Source organism: Sinohyriopsis cumingii, chromosome 7 (genome assembly GCF_028554795.1).
Source record: "Sinohyriopsis cumingii isolate HCF-2022 chromosome 7, ASM2855479v2, whole genome shotgun sequence".
In the NCBI taxonomy this organism is placed as follows: Eukaryota; Metazoa; Mollusca; class Bivalvia; order Unionida; family Unionidae; genus Sinohyriopsis; species Sinohyriopsis cumingii.
The window spans coordinates 115,056,431-115,070,443 of record NC_142967.1 but is presented as its reverse complement, the minus strand read 5'-3'; the positions used below and the strand labels follow the sequence as shown (position 1 = coordinate 115,070,443).

At 37.3% G+C, this 14,013-nt stretch overlaps 1 protein-coding gene across 1 annotated transcript in view; it reads left to right on the top strand.

Annotated features, from left to right (window-relative positions):
* LOC149795966 (uncharacterized) overlaps positions 1-14,013 on the top strand; it is a 125,302-nt gene that overhangs the window by 81,757 nt on the left and 29,532 nt on the right. The window contains exon 2 of the mRNA XM_089965886.1: positions 5,346-5,705. Within this exon, the coding sequence (XP_089822012.1) occupies positions 5,346-5,705 (360 nt within the window). The remainder of the gene's footprint in view (positions 1-5,345; positions 5,706-14,013) is intronic.

Below are 14,013 nucleotides of genomic sequence, written 5' to 3'. Positions count from 1 at the left end.
TGTTGGTGAAAAAAATCATTGAAAACATTTGCAATGTCAGTATCAGTGACTATGGTGTCATTTACCAGAAGTGAGTGAATTTTATTTGTCTGATCTTTGTGTGTTCCTCCAGTGAGTTCATTGAAGACTTTCCAAATGGAGTTTGTGTTGCTCTTTTTGTTTTCAAGCAATGATTGATAATAAGTTTTTTTTTAGCTTTTTTTAATCATAATTGTTATTTTATTTCTCCATACTTTATATTGTGCATGGTTTCCCATAGCCTTGAATTGGTCTCTTGTTTTCATAGCATCTAGGATTTCAGTAGTAATCCAATTAGGTTGAATTTCAGTCTTTACTCGATGTACTTTCAGTGGTGCATGCTTAGAGACTACATCCATGAATAAGTCAGTCCACCACCTCAGAGCTTCATCTATGTCATCCAAATTTTGGATCATATTCCATGGAATGTTATATAGGTCATTGAGAAATTGTTCTTCATTAAAAATTTTGAATGATCTGTAAGTGATTGTTTTTTGTGTATTTTTCTTAATTTTCCTGCATTTAACCTTTCTTGTCAAAAAAGTAGGATAGTGGTCACCAAGTCAATTAACACAAGCCACATTGTCTGGCAGGTTGGTATAAATGTGATCAATAAGAGTGCTTGATTTTTCTGTTACCCTTGTGGACTCATTTACCAGCTGGTCTAGGCCTAATGATTCAATAAATTCCATCCAGTTGTTCCTAATTTGAGTGTTGAGAAGGTCCTTATTTATATCTCTGAGTATATATGTTTCTTTCTCCTGTGCAAGAACATTTTCCATTTGTTTCAGAAAGTTATCATTCCAAATTGCTTTGGAGGAAGGTGGTCTATAAAGGAAACCAACTAGAATGATTTTGCGTTATTTTGAAAAATTTCCACCCAGGTACTCTCAATTTCATGTGACTCCAAGTCATGTCACCTTTCTGCATTTACATCTTCCCTAATGTATACAACAAGACCTCCCACTGCTGTCTCTCTGTCCCTACATAATGGTTTATTGTAGCCTTGACAGTGAAATAGATCATCATTGTGGTTAGCATTTAATTTGGTTTCAGTGAGTCCTAAAACATGTATATTATTTTCCTTGGAAGACAACATTAACTTAATCTGGTCTATCTTTCCCACTATACCTTGTACATTTAAGTGACCTATGTTAAAACCTTTTGTATTTAGTTTCATATCGATTATATGTATGCCATCATGCAATGGGGTACTCACTGAGATTGTCTCCATACCACTTTTGTCATTCTGACATCCTGTTTCTATATTTAAATGTACATATATATTAGCATCTTCAAAGTCACATACAGGCCCTGAAAATCTGTTAACTTTTGCATTTACAATAGTGTCCACTGAATAGTTAGAGTCAAAAGTCTCACTAGGCACATTTAGATTTGTTGTAAATGAAGTAATGGCATTCTCCTCTTTGCCAGCTTCCTAATATGTATAACACACTGATGGACAAAGTCTTTGTTTGTGTCCATATTTATGGCATCTGAATCACTCAATCCATTTGCCATGATGGCATACCTGTGTCATGTGCCCAGTTTCTCCACAGTAGAGACAGTACGCTTCATTATAGTGCCTGAAAATGGGGGCATACATGTTAATATTTCTCAGTAGTTGAGAGGTTCCTTTTTTGCTTAAATGGATTTTGTTTCTGTGGTAGAGACTTAGGTTGACATCCTGGTTCTGAAGAAAGAAAGATGTGTATTGTGGAATGTACTGTAGGTTGAAGTCTTCACATAGGTCAATTATCAGATCATTGATTTCTTTGGCCTTGGTGTCCACATGAGGAGGTGGTCCTGATATCATTATTTTACATGTAATTGGGCTGCAGTACCTAGCAGCATAAAGTAAACTTTCAAAATCTGTTCTGATTTGATTTAGTGACCTTCCCCCACTGGCATCATTTCCACCTACTAAAATAATAATTTGGTTGTATTTGGTTAGGTCAGTATTCAATATTTTGTCCATGATGTTATCGAATTTTGCATGTCTTAGAGTCTGTACATCTGTTTTAAAAAGTCTCCTTGGTATTATACTTTTCAATATTGAGGAGCCAATTATTAGAGTCCTATCTTTTCTGGCATGTCATTTCATGTGTTGGACTCTGGATTGTATTTCAGACACATCTCTTGGAGGAGGTGGTGCTGAAATTGGTGTTTCAGGTGTGTGAAGTACTCGAGCTGATGTTGACACATTTGTCTGTGCACTGGGAAATGCAGTTGTTGGTGCAGGCAACAGACTTGTCTGAGCTGAGGGCCATGGCTGTACACTTATTGCAGTTGCAGGTGTGACACATGACTGAGAGGGGGGGTACTGTTGTTTGCAATGCAGGATTACTTTGGTATCAGTTGTTACTTACATGGTCATTTTACATTTCTTTTGGCTGGTACTGGGATTGTCTGTGTCTGAGCATCTGACACTGTTGATATTTGGGAGTCTCTCTGAATTGCTATTTCGCATGAGGTTACTTGCTCATTAATCGTTCCCTGTGCTGACTTAATAGCATGTAACTGCAGTTTTAATTCTTCAATTTGGGCCTCCAAGTTCCTAATTGTTTTTTGATGTACACACATGGAGAAATCATTAAGGTTTAAGCCATCACTGCTGCGGTCATGATTTATGGAGCGTGTAATTGCCTGACACTCTGGAGGGGTGTTAATTGTATTGCCTGAGACATTTAGGTCAAAGACTTTAGGAGCTGTTTCATGTTTGGTACTACATCTAGTTACTGGTGTAGATGTCATCATATAACTGCCTTTTGCATGGGTGTTCTCATCCTGTCTACATTTACAGATTACCATGTGAAACAGTTCAGTTCTGTATGTGTAGGACACATGTTGTTTTATACAATGTAGCCGTCACAGTGTTTTTCTCTTGTGTTTTGTAGATAATACTATTTTGTACACTTGAACTGCATGAAGTCATGCAAGGTTCTGAATCCAAACGCAAACTTTTGTGGATCTATATGCACAGTGATACTGTATTTATTATGTTTGACCCTCAGGAATTCTGGATAAATGTCAGCCATATTGGATAACTCCAAATCATCATCTGCACCATTGTTTTCATTTTCATTCTGAACATGACTTTCCTGCATGGGATTATCTGTGTGGCTGTGATCTTCAGGATGTGAAAATAAGTTATTGTGGTGTTTGTATCAGCATATTGTGTCACCTCAACTTTGAAATTGTAGAAAATTAAATTCTTGGCTTCAGCATTTAGAATGAACTACACAGTCTAACTTTTATGTACATCTAACATAGGTCTCAGTTCCTCTCACTAGCGGAGGGGATTTGCCCTTGGGTCTTAACCAGGAAATTGTTAAGATCCCTATGCCATATATAAACGTGCAAATGAGTCCTTGGGGAAATGAGTGCACAAGATTATTCAGCCAAAAAAACTTATGATACTTGATCATAACTTTAAAAAACAAAATATTAAGGATGTGTTGCCATAAGGCAAAGAAAAACATCTTTTGACTGAATTGACGTAATAAGAAAAATTAGCTCAGGCCTGGTTCAAGTTCAGGATATTTGCTATAGCCCTTGAGGTACAAATGGGAGATGGGAGGACTAAACAGGAAGGTGCAGGGAATATGTTTTTAAAAACAGATTTTTAGCTTAAATTGTCATAGGCTAGAAGAACTTATGGGATGACCTGATGCTTGTTGTCCAATGTCCATCTGTTATCCATCTATCCCGTAGCACAAGTTGTTACCACATCTAGTCCAGCACTGTTTGGAGGATTGGTTTGTTTCCATAAATATTATATATACACTCACCTGCAGGTCTTGGTGGTCCTAAATGAAAATAGTACTGCTGGAACATACAATTTAGTTACTCCAGTAACCATCTTGTATTAAAAAAATATGGTCCTAAAATAAGTAATAGAAAAGTGCAAGTAGCAACAAGCATTGTAAAAATTGGCAAATAATTTATTTCCATTGAATACAAAGTGAAAAATGTAAAAGAACTTGGGGAATTGTGAATTAAATCCCAAATAATCCTAGAATTACTGACACTTGTCATAATGATTAAAGTTCTGATAAACTTTTGTGGCATTCCAAAAATAAATCAAACACTGGAAGTGTTGATGTGTTTTGGTGGCCCATGTAGTGGTGATGTGCCAACAGTCTTGTTGGATTACAATAATACAGTCCAAGAATATATCCTTATTTGAAATTTCACTATAAATTCAAGTCTCGATTTCCAAGAATTTATGATGAGCACTTTGTATTTCCAGTGAATAAATAATTTGAATGAATAAATTCCAACAAAAATGAAATGTTGAATGCAACAATAATTCTACCTCAAAATCTTATATCGAGGATGATTAATTTCTAGCAAAACAGTATAGTCCTCTACTTGACCTCAGGTCACAATTAGCATTTTCTAAAAAAAAGCATGTTACCTAATGGAAAATTTCATTCCCGTAATTGTTCCAAATGTTTACAAAAGAACATCTTAGTTATAATTAGGAAGTCTGTTACTCAGTTTTTACTGGAGAACATGATAAACACAATGTCCTTGATGAAGGCCAGGATAATAATCCTAATATTTAGCCCATACTCTGAGAAAATATTACAGCATAGTTATGCATTAGTTGTTGACAGAATGAAAAAAGAAAATCATCAGTTCAGGTCAGGCAGAAAATGAACTTGATTTTGGACAAGGTCAAGTCTGATTTATAATTATCTGTATCATAAAATGAATTTTAAAAAAATTAAAAAACTGACAAACCCATAATGCAAATTAAATATTCATAACACTTGAAAGTCAGGTTTACTTGACCAGATGGTCATATCAATGTGGGGGTTTTGCCTAAATATTTCTTATGATGTTTAATTGGTCCTTAATCAGAAAATGGTATTGATCTTGCATCTGTTAATGCTGTGGTGCATATTTATTAAACTAACAGTTCTTTTCAGTTTCATGTTTATTGCAGGATATAAACTAGAAACCAATTTAACCATTTTGGAATCTTCTTGTTGCAAAAGAATATTAGAGATGACATTCAGCAGTTAACAAGAAGAAATGGTATTTTAGATTCCTTTGAAATTCTTTTATGCTAGTAGAGTGTTAGTCTTCGCAGGGGGCACTTGTTTACTTTTTTTGTTGCCAGTTATTGATTATTCAAACAATTAATGACATCATTTTCTGATAGTGATGGTGGCAGTAATGTTAAGATTCTGTGTTACTATCTTTTACAATCATGCAAATAAGTCATACATATAATAGTACAGTTAGCAGGTGAGACTTAGCAGAGGAATTGTTATAGATTACTAAATAAGTAATTCATTTTTTATTGTATGTTACAGATGCCCAAAATGCTCAACTCACCGCAATTCCTACAAAAGTGTCTACAGGAGATTCCATCACTTTTACCTGCAATTACGTTGGGAAAGAAAATGAGACAGCTATTATTTGGTTCAATGGTTCTTATTCCAATGCTCTGACATTAACACCTGGATCAAATGTTCCAGGCTGTGATATCTTCTCCATCGTCAATCACTCGTATGACACTGCAAGAATAAGTTATACTTGTGATATAGAAAAACATAAATACACCCTGACGATTGATCCAGTAGAGGCAGTGGATGAAAATTGTACTTGGTCATGTACATTTTCTGATCCTCTGCCTAATTCTAACAAGGTAGAATTTACCATACATCTTGGAGGTAAGAACACAATTGTAATTTATAAAATAAGACATAATCAGCATCTTTAAGAAAATACTTAAGGCCTGAAGCCTATGTTATTTGCACTGTTAATGCATACATTTGTTGACAGCAATACTTTACTTTGTCAGGAATAGAAAAATCTAATATCTAGCAAGGACAAGACAAAGTACATGTATTAAAATCTGTTAGACAAGTAATACTTCATACTATTTGAATTAAACATCATTTTACCAAACTTTAAAAAAGTTATGAAGCATGAAATAGTGATAACACAGCTCAAGTAGACTGTGAAATCCATTTTTAAACTTTATGATTTAAAAAGTCTGAAAATTGTGACCAATTTTTATAATTACAAATATTTTAAAAAATGACTGAACCAACAGAACTCGATTAATCAACCATCTGACAATTGTTTACCAACATTATCCAAACAGACAAGAATGGCCCATGACTAAATAAGTTGATCCTTCCTGTTGATACAAACAAGTAACTTTTCAGTGTGACATGATGCGATTTTAACCAGTCTAAATGCTTATTCCAACGGCTTGGTTAATAACTGGAATTGTATACAGAATAATAAAGTCAAGGTTTGGATTTGTCAGTTTAGGTTGCTAATAAATACGACTGAATGCATACAGCTAATAATTTTATGGATGTCTGTGTTCACAATATATTCTTGTATTAGAACAATACAATTTCCACAGTAGCTTTTTTTAAAAACTGATGATGGTCATTAATGTGATACATAGAGTTCTATTTGGTGAGGTGTGCTAACTATTGTGTACAAAGTGATTTACACTTCAGTTCTACACATCTATTGTTAAAAAATCACACAAAGTTTACAGCTTGAAAATTTGGCTCCACTTGGCTCTTCAGTCTTGTGTATTGCCTATCAAACGTCAGCACCCATGGTGGAGCCTGTCAGTGGACTGTAACTGCAACCTGAGACTTTCAGTTTTTAGAATTACTGATCCCTTACTTTATGAGATGTACATTATGAAACTACTCAGTTTCTTTATATATGCAGACTTTATTTTGAACTTGACCATATTTTCATTACCAATGAATTAATAAAGACAGTAGAGGATATTTTATAGACTCAGCATTTGTATAATTCCCCAGAACTCAAATAACTCAGTAACTAAGCATTTAGGTTTTGTCTCCCTTGCATCAAGCATGGTGCCTATTTTGAACTGAGAACAAGACACTGTAATTGGAACTTCACGCTGATATATGTTTTTGTCTGGTATGTAGTAATTGTGTAATCTGTGTATATTTTTTTTGCATTTTCATATTGCTTATTTAAATAAAATAATTTTTAGGTAATAATTAACAAATTCACAAATCATAAGTACTCTAAAGATACTACTGAAGTTAAATTTGAATCATGATAATTGGTATAGTGAGTTTATTTCTGATACAGAAAAGTTGGTCACTCTTGCAGACCAGGTACTGTCAAAGTTTATTAAGGAAACAAAAGAAAGCAAGAAGAAAAAGTTTTAAACCGTGTTTTTCTCCAGGTAATGATTGATTTGTGATTCAACTTTCAAAATAACTGGTTTCTAGCCACTGCTAAAAGGTTCACACTGTATTATTTTTGAATTTGACAGAACAATTAGGCAAAAGTTACCTTTTAATTAATAGAGTTTTGAGCATTTTATGCATCAGATTCACAGCATTTTAACAATTAAATTGAAAATGGTAATTTTTTCTAATGGACAGAATGGCTAACTTGGATGCTTGTCTTGACTTTGTAAATGAGGAATTGGAAATGCATGTACAAGATATTCAAGTCAGAACCTTTACTTTATTTTCTTTTTCAAGGATATGTGCTGTGCATCATTCATCATCATCATTAGTCTCATGACCTAGTGTGGTTGTTGAGGCACTGTGCTGTTGAACATCTGACCAGTTCCCTCCTCTTGTCTTGATCATGTACCAATGCCTGTGTCTCTGCAAAACTTTTCCTGGTCCATTCTGTGATGTTGTCAGTCCACTTTTTTCTCTGTCTACCTCTCCTTCTGCCACCCTGGACACTGCCCTGTAGGACTGTTGTGGATAGACTGTTTGCTCTAGTGACATGGCCATACCATTTCAGCTTTCTCTTTTTGACGATGGTGAGGAGGTCCTCATATTGGCCTACTTCGCGCCTGATGGTGTTACGCACTTCTTCATTTGTGATGTGGTCCATGTAGCAGATGCCAAGGATGGTTCTGTAGCATCTCATTTCAAGTGACTGGATTCTTCGATGTAATTCTGCTGTCAGGGTCCATGCCAAAAAGACTGAGATGACTAGAGCTCGCAATAGTCTGATTTTAGTTTTCAGACAGATATTCTTGTCTCTTTAGATGGGACTTAGCTTTGACATAGCTGCCATTGTTTGTACTGCTCTTGACAAAATTTCTGCTCATGATCCCTCTTCAGTGATTATGGAACCAAGATATTTGAACTGGCTCACTGTTTCCAATTCACGTCCTCTGACTTTAATCTTGGCTGAGATTTGTTTGCCACTATTTGTCATCAGTTTTGTCTTCTCTGCGCTTATCTCCATGTCAAATCTGGAAGATGTTTCATCCAGGTTCTTCACTAAGGTGGCTAGCTCGTCTTCACTGCCTGCCAGCCCATCAATGTTGTCTGCAAAGCGGAGGTTGGTGATGTTACGCCCTCCAATGCTGACTGTCCCACAGTGGTTTTCCAGGGCTTCGCTCATCATGCACTCTAAGTATATGTTGAAAAGCGTGGGTGACAGGAAACAGCCTTGACACACTCCCACTGTTGTCTGGAACCAGTCCCCCACAGCACCTTGGGCAATTACTGCACTGGTAGCCTTGGCGTACAGCTGCTTGATGGTATTGGTTAACTTTTGTCCCATGTTATACTTCTTCATTGTGGCCCATAATGCCTCATGCCACACTCTGTCAAAGGCCTTTTTGAAATCTATGAATACATGATAGATGTCTTGTTGGTGTTGCGAGTACTTTTCGCACAGAACCCTGAGATTGAATATTTGTTCTGTTGTACTTCTTCCACTCCGGAACCTGGCCTGTTCTTCAGCGATTATTTCTTCTGCTTGTGGTTTCAGTCTGTTCAAGATGATCTTCAGCATTACCTTACTAGCATGGCTGATCAAACTGATAGTTCTGTAATTCTGGCACAGCTGAAGATTGCCTTTCTTGGGAAGTGTTATAATCAGTGACTGGGTCCATTGTGTTGGCCATTCACCTGTCTGCCAGATCTTGTTGCAGATTTTTGTTAATAGCTCTTTCACTGATTCTGCCCCCATTCTTGATAAGTTCAGCTGGGATGTTGTCTACTCCAGCTGCTTCCCATTCTTCAGTGCTCTTATTGCTGACTCCACCTCTTCTTTGAGAATGGGGAAGTCATCATCATTTGTGGAGTTTGGAAATTCAAGCACCTCTGGGTCTCCTGTGGACTGATGGTTGTAGAGTTCTTTGCAATACTCAGTCCATCTTTCTGCAATGTCACTCGCTTCTGTGAGGCTTTTTCCATTTTTTGTCTTGAATGGTACTGACTCTTGGTTGTTTCTGTCTGGTGAGGTCTTTCACAATTTGGAATGCCTTTTTGCTGTTATTCTTTATCAGACTGTTCTCCATTTCTGTGCACTTTTGTCCAATCCAATTTTCTTTTGCTTTGCTGAAGTTTTTTCTGATATTCTTGTATATTTCTCGGTACTTAAATGCCCCTGTTGTGTGTCTGGTGTTTTTTAGTTCTCTTCGGGCATCACATAACTTCAGAAACTCTTCTGTAACCCAGGTTTTTTTCTTCGGTCGATGGAGGCCAATGATGTCCTTGGCAGTTGCTGTCATGACTGTGTTGAAGGTGTCTGTCATCTCATTGACATCACCATCCATCACAAGGAGTGGAGCAAATTTTCCTCCAATTGTGGTTTGCAATGACTTGCAGATGTTAGGGTCCTTCAGTTGTTCAAGGTTGAATTTGAGCCTGATGTTCTTTGGCTTGTTAATTTTCTTCAGCCTCACTTGGAAGTTCATAATCACGAGGTCGTGATTACTCCCAACATCAGCACCTGGGAATGTCCTTGTTTTTCCTCTATTGATGCCAGATCGGTAACGGTTTTGAACCAGTATGTAGTCGATCTGGTTGTGATGGGTTCCATTTGGTGAATGCCATGTCCAGCATCGTGAAGCTTTATGTTGTCCCAGGGTGTTGGCTAGTACCAAGTTGTTGTAGCTTGCGCACTCGAGCAACCGTCTCCCTCTTTCATTGGCTCATTTCAAGAAGGTCCACAATGTACTTCCCAGTCTTTTAGAGCATATTTGCCAACTTTGGCATTCCAGTCTCCTTGGACAATGAGGATATCTTTCTTACTGACCCTGTTTAAAATACCCTGTAGTTTGTTGTAAAACTCCTCTATTTCTTCATCATCATGATTGGAAATGATTCTGCTAGATATGGGGCAGCATTCAAGTGCAGATCCCTTGATGGCTTTGTTTACAAGGAAGCCTACTCCATTTATGGACTTGTCACACTCTCCACTATAGTATAATGTATGCCCATCTTCGATTTGGTGTTCTCCTAGGGATTTCCATCTAACTTCACAGAGTCCCAGAATGTGCCATGTGTAGTGTTCCAGCTCATGTGTCAACTCTTGGAGTCTTCCTATTTGCGTCAAGAGTTCTAATGTTCCAGGTGGCGATGGCAATGTTGTCTCTCGCTCTGATTGTATGTATAGTACCAGTAGCACACTTGTCACTTCCGTCCTGGTGGACAATGGCAGGCGCGGTCCTTGTTGACCTGGGCGACGACCGATCCGGTATTGTAAGCTCAGATTTGTCCAGCATTATCAGTGTGTCTTGGGCAAAAGTCGTTCTGGCAGAGCCCATCCCTCTCCAGACCAAGGAGTTGCCAGAAGGGGATGTAGTACATTGTCCTGCTGCCTTAGGGTCTCCACTCTGGATTTTCTTTTAGGGTTTACTCCCTTAGCCTTTGGCTAACCAAAGCCGACCTGCAAGGCAGCAGGAGACTCGTGGATGGGCGGGTGCGTCCATTTCCCGAGCAGATAAAGCATCTGCCACTGCCCACTAATGTGCACTGAAAGTATATTAGTAAATTGTTAGCAAATCAGACCCAAAAAATAAAACCTGGTCTACCTCTTATGGAAATATACCAAGCACAGCATTTACCACTCACATGTTATAAAAACTGCACACGACTCACATTTTATAATGTATTTTTCATGGGGTTTGTTTTGTTAACATTGAAGTAATTTATTAACACTGATACCCAGCTGTTGCTTCATACACTTAGTTTAGTTAGTCTATATGATAATTATGTACCAGGCTGCTGATTTGTACATGAGTGCCAGTAAATGTACATAATTCAACAAAAAATACCAACAAATTGAAGACCTTTGTCCCATGTGAAGTCCCTCCATAATTTAAAACATTTTGATTTTACATCTTACATAAAATTCATTATGTATATCAGACAACACTGTTATTCAAATCTAAATTAAGAAAAGTATTAAATGCAATAGATTATCCATAAGTCAGTCATATTATTAAAATAAGATAAACTTTCCTGTGAATAAAATTTCTATCTCATACATTAGATTTTGCATTTAATGCATTAAAAGTTTCATCTGTCACATTAGGATAAACTTCAGATGCATTGGAGGTTCTTTTTAATGTACTCAAAGATGGTATATTAATACCAGCACAAAATGCATGTAGACCCTTGATTGGATGGAACTGATGTATGTTTCTAATGCATTAACTACTTTTAATTCATTAAAAATTTTAGTACACTATAAAGAAACACATTAGAAGTTTTAATGTATTATATGCATATGTTCGTGTGTTAATTGCAACCTATTAGATTTTAACACAGTATGTTTGGCTATGAATGGCCTATGATACCATTTTAATAAAGTAATCAAAGCTTTTTAGTTTGAAGACTTGATCAAAAGCAACAGGTAAAGAAGATATCGATAATTAAGGAGAAATGGATTGAAGCTGACAACACTGGAAGTAAACTGACAATACACTGGTAATTTAAGATTTTCAATCAACATTAGCTCAAGACCAATAATTCACAGCATTTTTGAGTATGAGAACCACTTTTTAATTTCAGATAATTTTGCAGACCTCCACATGATAATAGTAGTTGTTTTAGGCTCCATTATAGTAAACAGATAATGACAAACAACCTATTAAGAAGATAAAGCCGTATCTATCAAGTAAACATAGGTTAATATATTACAAATGCTATAATATATATACAACCATAACTAGACTACTGCAGTGTTATGTGATGAGAAACGTCTGACAAGAATATTTACAAATTATTCCCCTTGCAAAAAAGATAGGCTATACATGGCAGCCTGTATAACTGGTGGAGGAAGAACCCTGGGAAACCCAGGAAAGAACCACCAACCCACAAGAAGCTACTGGCAGGCTTCCCACATACCCATGCTAGCCAAGCCTTGGACTCGAACCCATGCAGACATAGGTGAGATGGCAGTGATCCGGAATGGTGAGCACTTTAGACCACTCTGCCTCTTGGGGCCCCCTTGCAAAAAAGAGCTTGCAGACTGTAATAAGATAACCGGGTGGGATATTTCGGATTAACAACAGAACACGTTTTGACGACACATATATATGATTTAATGTGGCGATTTATATGAGTAGTGGATTATGAAGATGTGTGCGTATTTATAATCCAAATATTGGATCTATTTAACATAAAAACGCACAGTTTCAAAGATGGAAAAAATATACAAATAAATTTAGTTCAGTAACCCTAAAACACAGGATAAATGATTTCACAAATGATTCAATAATGGAAAGATGAATATAGTTCACTCAAATAGTAAACAATGTAAGCGTTTACACATAGTAAAAAAAAATGTATTCGCTCAGGTAGCGAAATTATGTCACTAAACAAGAACGGATATACAATCTATCCTTCCAGTCCTGAATAATACACTGGGTCTTACTGACCCAAAATTAGCATACAGCTAAAAATACATGTGTGGAGATGCACTCCGTCACCCGTGCACCTTATCCGCTCCACAGCTCCTCTGAATCAATTTCACAACCAATATAGACTCCGGACCCTCGGAATACTATGATCACTTGAAACATTAGACCCTCCGGACACTTGAAATACTAGACCCTCCGGACCCCCTGGTCCTTTGACGGCTCTACAGCTGGGTCATCTTAGTCCCTCTGGACACTCCGGATGATAGACAGTAGACGCTCCGGCACCTTAAACGCTCCGGACACACGGACGTTTCTACACTCTGACAACACCGGACACCCCGGATATTCCTACCATCAAAACCTCAAGCAGCAGAGGGGGGGAACAGACCGAAACTATTTTCACAATAAACCCTTTCACGGAAACTTTTCCCGATAGAGGGCTTATTTCGACAAATAAACCCTTCTATTCAGAATACAGGACAAAAAAAAATGTCCTTGAGAAATGCTTCGCATTTCCGCTGGCGCGCGAGTTACTTCAATAAATCCGACTCGTATCTGATAATTTCCACGGTGAGGTATCATTGAAAATCAGGTGTAGTTTGCGCCCCCTCTGCTGCTCTACGAAATGAGTTTCCGAGCGCGTTAACGCGCCAAGAAAACATTTTTATGTTAACCATACAGTGTATCAAGTCCGATACGGTATCTTGTTCTGGGATCGTGTAAATTTATTGTCACAAATCCATGCTGGTTTCTTCGAGCGTGACTAAAGAAATTCTTAAACTTATTAATATCCATATCGCCGCTACACCATGTCTGATGAATATTTCTCAGCGTGTGAACATCAACTCCATTAAACACAGCAAGAAGATTACAGTTATCCCTGATTACTTTTGGAATTTGTGTGTAACGCTGAGTAACATAAATCACATCGGTGTTTTTATGACGACCTCGTGAAAATATTCTTGCAGGATTTTTTTGCTTGTCCAGCATCACATCATCGTACACTACTAGGTTATTTATTCCCCCGTCGAGGTCTTCCACGGACGGAGCTTCTTCAATATCAGTTATAAATTCAACAACATCCTCGCCGTCTTCACTCAGCGCTTTTGCACTCTCATTAAAATCTTTTATAACATCATAACAACGTTGATCATCCACAGACGGAGCTATCAAGTATAGTTTGTCCCATTTCATCCACTTCATTATCATGTTCAGCAACAGCTGTGTTTTACCTGATCCTGACGGTCCTATGATGATCATCCTAATAGAGTTTGGTAGCACTGAATTATGCTTGACTGGTTCTTTCCTTCGCGTCGCAGAAAAATCAGTGATCTCCATTT